Raw genomic sequence first — 12300 nt, forward strand, 5'->3', positions numbered from 1 at the left:
TTAAAATTAAAAGTAATCCAGTACAAACCGTGGTTGTTTACCAATCAAACACTTTTTTTATGAATTTTTATATACGTAGGTTATAATATAAAAAAAATTAAGTCAAATATTGAAACACTATATTGGATACTTTAAAAATGTTATTAAAATTTAGTTTTGAAACATTAAGAAAAAAAATCCTTTCAAGTAACGTATAAATTGTAAGACAAAAAATAGCTAATTGACTTTATTTTAATAACTAAAAGCTATCATGTTTAGACTAATCGACTTTAAAATGTTTAGTAGTATTAGTAAATTTAACTGGTATGATTTTTTAAATGGTAGTAAAGTTTTTTTTTTTCTTATCAGGATTAATATTTTATTAAACTCTGTTAATATTTAATAAATTTTAATGTTCAAATATAAAAATCATATCTTCAACAGTCTTAGCTCATAAATCCTACAACAATATTTCAATTTGTAGCCTTTTTTGTAGCAGTTTAATCGAACTAGTTTTTAGTATCAGTAACATTATTGTTTGTTTATACTAAATAAATAAAGAGAGTTTTACTTTAAAAGGTCTTAAGTATAATTGTTTTGTCAAAAGTCAGTAAATATAGTTTAAGAATAGTTATACTTTACTTACACAAAGCTCCTCTAATTACTTTTTTTTTTGTATAAAATATTAAATTTTATCTAATGAACTCACAATTAAAGATTGCTACTTTTGTAACAAGGTTTATAAGCAACTTGCTTTTGTCAGCTATAAAATATATCATAAAACTATGTAACTAATTCTTTTTAACTTATTGATTTTGATGCAGTTAAAATATTAAAAGTATAACTGATTTAAACACCTTGACAATACTATTCAAAAAAGTAATTTTTAGGTTTTTTTTTTGATCAACAGTTAGATTTGGTTATTTTTTTTACCTCAAAAGAGAAATGAGTTTACAAGACTCATTTGGTAAATAAACTTTTAAGTATGACCTTACCTCAAAACATTCTAGCCTAAAGGTATCAGTTTATTGGAAGTGTAATTAATTTTTGTAATTATCATAATTTACAGCACTACATATATTTATTCATAGAGTATATTAAAAATTCAAAACAACTAGCATTATAATCATCTTTTATTACATTGAAATGTAAGAACAGTATGATATATTTTCTATGTTTTTTTATATATTGTTTATTGAACGACAAATAAAAGCGCTCAAATTGTTAGGTCCTAAGATCTGGAGCACGAAGAAACCTTTCGGTTATCGAGTCGCACATCACGTATTTACCTTAAGTAAAAACAAGTAAAAAATAAATAAATTAAGAGCTTGTTTGGTAAAAATGTAAATTCTTACACTCAACTTTTAGATATATAGTATTTTGAATTGTGAAGTACTACTATCGTTTTTTAGGTTGGAACTTTATAAGCGTTATAAAGTTGCAAAAAAGGTTTTTTGTTACCTTGCTTTGTTTTTGATTGATATTGTTATTAGAAAAAATATTTTTTGTCATTTTATTATTAATTTGTTAACATTGGCAATGGTTTTAAATCTAAAATATATACATATATATATATTTATACATAATCCTGCACCATATGAAGCTTAACATTTTTACACTTTTAAAAAAACATTTTTATTTGTTTTACTAAAGGTTTAAATGGTTTCACTTGTTTCAAAATGAACTAGATTTTTTTTTTTAATTCTGCCTCAAAGAATTTAATTGCTTTTACATTCGTATACAATATTATAATCTGTTATCAAGCGCAACAGGTTTAATCTCGTCAGCTGTCAAAACGAGCATACATACAACAAGCTTAAATGAAAGTTCTAACATATTTTTCAACCGCACTAACACAGTTTGTTTGCCAATCAAAACAAGTTCACGCTATTAAAATACTTTCGTTTTAAAGATTATAAAGTTACCAGGAAAATAGCGCACCCGTGGTAAACTCTATGGAGAGTTATGTAGAAAAAAGGCTTTGAAAACGTAAATTATAGAAAGTTTTTTAAACACTTAAAAGCAAACTGTTATAAACAATGTTATAATTTCGGACTTTAAACAGTGTGAGCTTTTAAGTTTTGATCTTAAAAGTAAAACAAAAAACAAATTTAAATCAATAAGTTTTAAATATTCATCAGATCTGTTTTAAAACTTTTATGTACTAAGTTTTATAATCAATATAGATTTTATGCTGTTTAGATACCTATAAAAATTTTATACAGAAATAAATGATTAGAAATAACATTTAATTTTTTACTTAAACATAAGCATTAATAATCGTGCGTCAAAACAGTTTATCTACATTACAATGTTGTTAAAAATAAGATGAAAACAAAATAACTAGTTATAAAACGTTTTATTAGTCAAAACTCTAAGCTAACGTTTTCAAACCAGAAAGTAATAAAAAATTAGCAAAAAGCAACGAAATTTGTCTGACTGTTTATATACGTGTACCCTTTTTTTTTGTAACAAATTGACCATAATATGTAAAATTAATAGTTCATGGCAAAAAATGAAGCAGAAAAACTAACAATTTTACCGCTTGATGCTTAATAATTTAAAACTTGAAAAATGTCAAATGAAGCTGCTAGTTTTTGGTGTATACGTGTTAAAATAGACTTTATAAATTATGAAATACTACCTAATAGTTTCTATGCTAAATAAAAATTTACACCATAACTTTTATAAACTTAAATTACCAAGGACTTTATCTAACTTTTTTGTGATAAGTTATATTAATTAGAAAAACTTGTTTTAGAAATTTCAAAAATTTTAGCAATAAAAAATAATTGATTCCAAGATACAGTTTTGATAAACCCAGTCTTAATAAAAACCTTTTTTTAAATCATTGAAATATTTATTTTTAATTTTGTTTAGTAGCGAAAGTTTTTGCTTAATCAATTATGAAATTCTGTTAGAAATAATTCTTTATAGCAGAAAAACTATTAACGATACTTTAATAAAACAAATTTCTCTTGTATATGTTTTTTAAATGTAAGCAGGTATGTATTGGCTCATTTGTATTATACTCATTGTTTCACTAATTTAAAAGCTTTGATACAATTAAAGAATAAGTTCCTTTAAGTTAAAGCATACCTCTAACTATTTTTTGAAGTAAAACTAAATTATTAGAACTCAGAGTTAGACAACTTTATTTTGGTCAAATAGATGTTGCCTCAAAATAAACTAGTACTTACCATACCATTTTTAATCTGTTTATAATACAAACACTCACGTTTTGTTAACGTATCAGTATCAACCACTCTAACGCAACTTTATTTACTAACTAAAAAAATCATACCAATTTAAAATATTTGGCTTTAAAAGTTATAAAATTACTATGATAGTGACACAAACGTTGACACACCTTTTTACTAAATACTAAAACACTGAAAATTTTAAAAAGTTTGAGGTTGAAATTAAGTGTGAAAAAAAAGTTATGATAGCTAACATGGTAATATCTGAAGTTGTAATATTACAGTGTTTAAGTTTCTCTAATCGTCCGTTTGGTATAACAGTTTTTATTTGTGTTTTTTTTTCTTTGTCTGAATATTATATACAAAAAACATTATACTTCAAAAAATCAACAATACTTTTGTTTCATATTCTTCTCAATATTATTGCTTCACGTACTTTCAAATGCTTCGTCAGCAAGCAAATAGGTTATTACAATACTCTACTTACTTGCTGACGAAGCATTTAAAAGTACTTTAAGCAAGTATAATGAGTCTTAATAAAAGCTTTGTTGTTTTTTTGAAGAATGTTAATTTTGCATATAAATTATATTGAAAAATTAACATTAAAACATTCTAGATATAAAAAATGATTATAGTTTCGTTTTTTAGAAATGATCTACATTTTAAGTGTTCTAAAACTTACTCAATTTTGTATGCGTTCTCTTGAATTGTCAGAAAAGTTTAGTACATGTTGTAAGTTAGTTTGTGATTTACAATAAAAGTTTTTTATTTTATTTCTTAATTCTTACTTAAAATGTATATTTTTTAGTTTAAAATTAGAAAGATATATCATAACTTCAGAAGTCAAGTTTTTTGTGAATTGTTTTATGTATACACGTTTAAATCAAAGTAATTTTCGGTTTTCTAGTATTAATTTAAAAAAAATATTAATAGCCATACTTTTTGTATTATTACAGATACATGTATAAAATAAAATCAGTTTAAGTTTTAAAACAGTATCTAAGGTAAAATAATTCAAACTAATATTTTTAACATTTTATTGAAAGTGTATACCAAACAAGTGTAAGAAACAAAGCAACCTAAATTTGTTTCGAAATAATTTTATTTATACATATATACATTTTTGTTAAAATAAGTTAACAAAAACTTTTTTTACTGTATTGAAGTTAATTTTTGCATTATCGCAGTAAATAGGTCATTTTATAAAATTTTGCAATAATTTTTAGTTCAAAACTTACGTGTTTTTAACTGTCATCACAACAAAAGTATTATTTTTAATTTGTATGACATGCTTTAAGTAGGTTAAACCAATTTAAAATTTCGCCTTAAGCTCTTTATAGTATTACAAAACATTAGTTTTATTTCAAATGTTGTTCAAATTAATAAATGTTGCTGTACAAGTAGCAACAGTTGAAACTTTTTTTTATTTTTGTTTTTATGCGTTAATTATTCAAAATAAAACCCGTAGGTTTACTTAACAAAAATATAGTTTTGTGTTTATTTCGAATTAGACTAGCCCGAGTTTTTGAATATTAAAATACAGATTAGAAAATATTACCAAATTAAAAGAAAAAGTAAAACTTAAAAAACGTATCTAACAAATTACTACTTAAACATACAAAGTAGGACTTGAAGTATTAGAAAAAAAAAAAAACAAACTATTTCAACAATGAAATGGTTATTAAGAATAACACTGTCAGTCAGTCTAAAATATATTAAAGGTTTAATTTATAAAAGAATAAAAAAGCATTACCACTATACACATTTGTAGCATTTATTTACAACACAATTTTTGTTGTACCGAATCATAATAATTGTAACAAAGTTAAGGTTCTGACAATGGGTTTGGTTGTATTTAAAAAAAATAAGCAGAGCTATTAACTATGTAGCATCAATTTATTGAAAATAACCCCAGAAAAACATTTGTAGAAACTTTTTAATTATGACGTACCAGGACCTGATAACGAAGGTGGGAGGGTTCGGGGCTTACCAGAAGAGGCTGTGCGTCCTTCTCTTCCTCTCCACGTTCACCTGCGCCATCGGGACCCTCACCATGATCTTCACCACGTACGACCCCGGTTACAGGTGCACCGTCCCCCAGTACGACGACCCGTCGCACCCCGTGAGTGGTTTTGAAAATTGTTGATTTTTTTTATATGGCTTGGAAGTCCTTTAAATACTTGTGCGTCATAATTTTTGTACATTTTTTTAAATTGAAAACTTTTTTATATTGTTAAACTAAGTTTATTGTTAAAATAGATTTATAAGCTTATGCTCTAGAAGTATTTAACAATTGTTCTTAAAACAATAAACAGTACAAATACTTTTGTTTTACTTAATTTTAGTTTATTTTATACGGTCGTGTAGATATAATTAAAACTATAGAAAAAAATATTGCATTAAATAGTCGTTTTTTTTTTAATTTTTAACTTAAAAAAATATAGTTTTATGACAAACTAGTTTTTAATTTGTAGAATTTTATACAATGTAAAAAAATACTTGTTCACATTTGAAACATTACTTCTATTTATTTTTACGAACGTGTTTATTTTTTTTAAATATTTCAACAGAACTACACAAACGGGACGACGTTGGAAAATTACATACCGTGGAACTGGGAAAAGAATGAGACGCACAGGTGCAGGAAAAACGTGGTTGACGAGAACGGAGCGATCACGAACGAAACTACGAGTTGCGTTGACGGGATCACTTTCAACTCGTACGAGTACAACACTGTCGTCACTGAGGTTTGTTTGTTATCATTTCTTAATGCTGTTGTATGAATAAGACTCTAATAAGTAATTTGTTTTCATATGGTTTTTACTAAGTGCTTGTAATTAATAGAATTAAAGTTTGCCACAGTTATTATCATTTCACAGAGTCTTGTGAATAGACTTATGCTAATACAGGCAAAAAAATTTTCAACTTGTTTGTAAATTTCAACTTATGTTCGAAAGAACAAGTAATTAAATACTAAATATAGTTATACAACCTATAAATTGTTTCTATTTTTTTGAGTTTTGAAAAGAAATAATTTTTTGTGGTAATGAAAAAAGACTATGTTTTACATATATATTTTTTTAATAGAGAGCAAAATAAATTATTAAACTGTGTAGCACTGATTTGAAGTTTAAAAATAGTTTCATGCATAATTAACTTGCGTATTATATTTAATTTCAAATATACATTCAAGAACTTTTTACCTTACATTCAAAACACTTTCATAAAGTACTTTAGTCAAGTTTTATAATTGTAACCAAATTTGTTGTGTAACTAATCAATATTCTACAGTTCGAGCTTGTATGTAGCAACGATTGGAAAGGGTCTTTCATCATTTCAATATTCATGCTTGGCGAAGCGATAGGTAGCTTTATGGGCGGTGCGCTATCTGACAGGTGTTTTGTATTTAACAAACATTTGTACACTTTAATACTGTTTTCAAGTTAAACAAAAAATTAAAGTATTCTAAAAGGTATTTTTCTAAATAAAAAGGTCGTTTAAGGCTAAAAAATGTCAAGGACTTATAGGGTTTAATTGTAAAATAGTTAGCTGTTTTAGTTTTCAGTTCAACTATAAATTATAAAATGACCTGTTTAATATACAGACAAATCGACTATGAGCTTTCAAGTTTTAGATTTTTACATTATTATAAGAAAACAACCATAAAATTATATTTGCATTGTTAACACTGACATTTTGGTTTATTCAATTTTTTCAAACTATTAAAATACCAACGTGTTACAAAATTAACACAAAACTAGAGACTTAACAAAAATTAAAAACAAATCCTCAGAAATTAGCATAACCATCCAAACAAGCTACTTGTCCAACAAAATATTTTTATGTTTTCAAAGGTTCGGACGAAAAAAAGTGTTCTTGGTAAGCAAGGTGGCGGAGTTCGTGATATACTTTGTGATCGGGTTGACCCGGTCGTTCGGTTCGTACGTGTTGCTGAGGTGGTTGGAAGGCGTGTTTGTTTATTTGCCCTACACCACCGCATTCGTACTTGGTTGGTAATGAAAATTTGTTTGTTTTGATGATACTTTCTAACGTGTGTGATATATCGGTAGTTTTGCTTATGGCATTCTTTGAACTTATAATTTTAAGGCGAACTTTTTACAGACGATAAGTAAATAAAAAATATTAGGTGAACAGAATGCGATTTATATGTTAAATTTGCTTTTTCACACATTTAATTTTTTATCTTTAAAAAAAATAGTTACATTGAAACATATAATATTACACCAATTGGCATTTTCTTAAATAAAGTATGTAGAAAACGCTCATTTATATTTAAATACAACTTGTTTAAAATTGATTTAATGTACTATTTTATTAATAGTAGAACAATTAAAACAAAATACACACTGTAGCTAGGTATTAAAATTTTTTTAGTGTTTACGTATTAAATCACAAAACGCAAAGAAACTTAAAAATGAGACGATCTGATAAAAAGCCCAATCTAAAGAAAATTAGTAAAAAACGATAAAATAAAAACCAATTCAACAAAGCGCACAATAACAAATTCAAGTATTAAAATTTTTTATTATTACTTACATTAAAAACTACAAAGGAAACGAGCTGATGAAAACGGAGCGGAGGAATATCTTGTCGCTGTTCATATACGGAGGATACTGCACGGGGGCGGCGTTCATCGCCTTGCTGGGATACTTCATCACCGACTGGCACTGGATGATGAAGATAGTCGGGTTGAGCGGCATCGTGTACATCCCCTACTACTGGTTGGTAAAAAAAAAAAACATTTGTGGTTTAAATTAGAGTTAGCATTGTATTTTTGTAAAAAAGAAGCATAGTTTCATTTATTTCTACTACTGGTTGGTAAAATTGAAAAATATTGTTTTAATTATAATTAAAGTATAAGTTTTCTCCGAAGAAGAGACCATAACATTTATTTTAGTCGCTTAGGAAAAATTTGAAACCTGTTGATATACTAGTTTCAAGTTTTCCAAGTATATAAAACGCTGTTTTGTAGTTTATGTGAATTGTGCATACCTTAAATCATAATTATATGCAAAATAGGTAGTTTTATAGCAGTTTTAAGTAACTATCTATATTTTTTTGGTTATTAATATCAGAGTTTTTAGCTATAGATAAAATGTTTAAACTTAGTTTATGGTTAAAAGTGAAAGAATTATAACAATTTCAATAAAAAGGTTAATTCCTGAGTCTCCATTTTGGCTTCTTTTTACCGGAAGAAACAAGGAAGCTAAAGAACTATTGACGAAAATCGCGAAAACAAATGGAATTAAAGATTTTGATGCTGATGAAGCCGTTAATTTATATAAAAAGGATGAGGTTTTTAAGAGCTTTCGTTTAATAATCTAATACAAAAAAAGGACTTTTTATGTTTTTTCTACGAAATATAAGTTTTTGCCAAAATAATCACTAATGCCTTTAATCAGCATACATTAGTGGTATTTTTAAAATTAATTTTTATTGATATAAAGTTCATTTTCGTATTATAAGCCTTAATAAAACACCTTAGACCAACTTATAAGCATTGAAATTTATTAAGAAAAGAATCGAAGAGTCAAAACAAAACGACAACCAAAGGTACGTGAAATTGCTGAAAGAAATGCTGCAAAACTCGACCATTCTCGTCAGATTGCTTGTTGCTTATCTTTCATGGTTTGTAATATTTATGAAAAATTACTTATGAACTTTTTTATATTTCAATAGTTTATAGCTTTATGAATGCGAACGGTTCAAAACTCTTTAAAATGACAATTTGTTCAATTAGCTTTATAAAACATTACTATTTTTTCAATAAAACTTTAGCAATTGTTTTTAAATTGTCAATGTAGTATAGAATGCAATGGCCTTAGCCTACAGTTAAGTATTTAAATCGATTAAACAAACATAAAATTTAAAAGATATATATGAAATACTAAAAAATAGTATTTCTTATCAGGATAGTGACAAATATGGTGTACTACGGTTTGGCGTTGAGTGTCACCGATCTGAACGGTGACCGGTTCATCAACACTCTCGTGTCCGGCCTCCTGGAATTCCCCGGAATAGTAACCGGTTACTTTCTCCTCCAGTACATCGGCAGGTCGCTGTCACTTTCGGCGACCATGGGTGCGGGTGGTATCTGCCTCGCCGTGGCCCCGTTTTTCGGAGGTTAATTTGTATGGTAAACTTACTTATATTAATAAGATTCTACTCGTTTATTATTGAAACTTTAACAAAAAAAAAAGAGACTGAACACAAAAAATTGTTAAAAATGTTTTCTCTTAGACTAACGAAAATAAATTGTGTTTAAGCTAATTTTGAAAATTTTACCGCAAACTTTGAAAGGGTCTTGAGCTAAGTATATATGTATTTGTTATGCTTGAAATGTAGCTACATAAATAAAAATATGTTGTTTGTAAAATTACGGTATCCTAAATAGACTTGTTTGTTTAAACAGCTTAAACTATATAGATTAAATTACAAAATAACTTATATTTGTTTCAAGTTTCTTTATGTAACTTTAGAAATTAAGTTTGTTGTTATGTAGAATTGTTATTTTTAAGACGGTTTAGTATTATGTACCTGAAAAACGCATCAAAAGTTTGTTGATGGACGGTGCATGCTTTTATGATCTTTAAAGTAGATACATAAACCAACCAATTAAACCATTTAAATTTAAACCAACTACGTTCGAAGGCATCTTCGGACCACTAACAATGACGTCACTGGTGATTGCGGGCAAGACGTCGATAATAAGCGCGTTCTACATAAACTTCAGCATCACGGGGGAGATGGCGCCCACGTTGTTCAGGAACCTGGCGGTCGGATCCTGTTCCGCTTTCGGAAAGATCGGAAGTTTCACTGCTCCCTACCTCATGTATCTAGGTGAGTTAAAAACAAAGATATTAATTAAGTTTATTATGTTTAGGTAAATTGATAGAAAAAAAAAAGCTATTTTGATGTTATTTTCTAACATAACACTTATTCATGTAATAAATTCTGCTGTGTAAATTTTGAATTGTATAAGACATTATGGACATTTTTGAATTAATTTAGTTTTACGTTTTTTTTTCTTATGCATAACCTGTCAATAGTTATCAGATATCCCGATTCCTCAAAATGATGTTTTGATGACGTAAAAGCTTAAATCGTATCATTGTTTAAAAGCAAATGTTTTTAGTTCAAGTAGAATTTACGTTTTTTATTGAAAAAAATTAAATTAGTAATGGAAAATTGTTACAAAAAAGTGTTTTATAAGAATAAAACTTTAAAAATTCAGTAAAAAAAATTTAATATACTAAAACTAACAAAAGATAATTATAATGCATTTTAGATTTTTCCCCTTAGTGTACTTTTTTTTCAACATCAGTGAAAACTTAACAATAAGTTGTATTTGAAATTTTAAAGCGTAATAATACAACAAAAATTTTTATATCACTTTTGACAATTTCATAGTCAGAGAACATAAACAAATTTAACAGTGCATGATTTTAATTGACTTTATTTTCAAACTTTGGCACGTTTAATTGTGCTTTCCGCTTTCAAACTCGTCAAACCGCAAACAACGTCACAGGCCGAACGAACGACAAGAGAATACCTTACGTCATAATGGGATGCTTCGCGCTTCTGTCGGCGTCTCTGTCTTTCATCTTCCTTCCCGAAACCAAAGGCACCGTGCTTCCCGCCACCGTGGAAGATGCAGTTCGACTGAAGCCGTTAGTTTTTTATTAAAAGACGATTAAGAATAGATTGCATCGTTTGATCTTCGTTTGCATGTCTGGGAAAAATGTTATTTTTTAGAATTTTATAATATTGAAGCTCAAGAATTTTAATTTATCTCAACGAGGTTTTTCGTCAATGTCTTTAAAGTTAGAAAAGTTTGAAAAAAATAAAAAACAGCTTTGTTGAATATTTTGTAGTGAGAACTAAACATTTAATTTTAAATTTTACAAAACTGTATTAGCATTTAATACTTTTTTAATAACCATAACACTTAAAATTTAGTTATTTACTACGTTTTGCTTACTTTTTGAAAACATGATTTTATGGTAAAGTCTAGGTTTTTTATCGTTACAACGAATTTTTCAGATTTATTGCTCACCATAGAAGATATAGAAGGAGCAACAAAATAGCTAGAACGACTGTTGACAGCGAAGAACTAAAAGAACTAAAAGTCTCTTCATAACTTGAAATATCATACCGCACTTTTAAACTTTAAAGCTTTCTTTCTATGAAACTGCACACTAAAATTAATCAGCAGTAAACAAGTTTTTATGGGTGTTTAAATCTAATTAGTTGTTAAAACACTCTTAAAAGTTAGTGGTACATGCATAAGTTTTAATTAATTAAAATCTAACTCTTAATCTGATTATTTACATGTTTTTATCAAAACTATGTATTGCAACTTTCTTTTTGTTTTAGCTTACCCCTACTTAAATTAAAAATTATACACATACCTTTTCGTTATTAGATAAAAGACACACTTACTTAACGGATGTTAAAACAAATGACAGCGCGATAAAATCAATGAACTTATGCTTTCTAATGATTATTTCTTTTAAACAGTTTTAAGCTTTTTTCTTTTGTTTTTGTGTTTAAATTAGTAATTAACTTGATAGTTTTGCGTGAATTCATTTAGAATATATAAACTTTATTTGAAAGCTTAAGATAATAAAAATTTGTGTATTTAACATTATAAATAAAAGCATAGAGTGTAACTTTATATACCATTTTACTAAACTGAGTTTAATAAGAAGCACGATAGAATGAAACATTATTTTGTTTTTACAATAAAAGATGATTCTTCTTCTAGTTGTTTAACAGACTTTTATCACTTTAACTTAAATTTAACTTCCCCATACTATTTTTACTGTGTAACTTTATATTTATACTTTCTGTATTATAGAAGCACGAATCTTTTTTCACGATTATAATACTAAATAAAATATTTGTAGGTATTTAATGTTTATGAAATAAATAAACTGAAACTATCATACAAACCGCTTGCTGTTTTCAAAAGCTTTATTGAAGTTTAAATACACATATTCAAGTACCTGTTCAATACGACAATGTTGTTAGTTGTCTGTATAAAACTTGCACTATTGTTTGAGTTTATGCGGTAAAGTTTAAATAAAAATAAAAATGT

At 26.9% G+C, this 12300-nt stretch overlaps 1 protein-coding gene across 1 annotated transcript; it reads left to right on the forward strand.

Moving 5' to 3' along the window:
• Positions 1 to 5121: 5121 nt before the first annotated feature.
• Positions 5122 to 11340, forward strand: LOC145836450 (organic cation transporter protein-like). The gene is made up of 11 exons (XM_082944249.1): positions 5122 to 5301; positions 5750 to 5926; positions 6471 to 6574; positions 7034 to 7188; positions 7753 to 7921; positions 8354 to 8495; positions 8716 to 8828; positions 9112 to 9323; positions 9852 to 10040; positions 10729 to 10870; positions 11244 to 11340. The coding sequence occupies exons 1-11, from the start codon at positions 5122 to 5124 to the stop codon at positions 11338 to 11340; spliced, it is 1680 nt and encodes a 559-aa protein (XP_082800375.1).
• The last annotated feature ends 960 nt before the right edge of the window (positions 11341 to 12300 follow it).

Source organism: Thalia democratica, chromosome 5, assembly GCF_965202585.1.
Source record: "Thalia democratica chromosome 5, ktThaDemo2.hap1.1, whole genome shotgun sequence".
Classification (NCBI taxonomy): Eukaryota; Metazoa; Chordata; class Thaliacea; order Salpida; family Salpidae; genus Thalia; species Thalia democratica.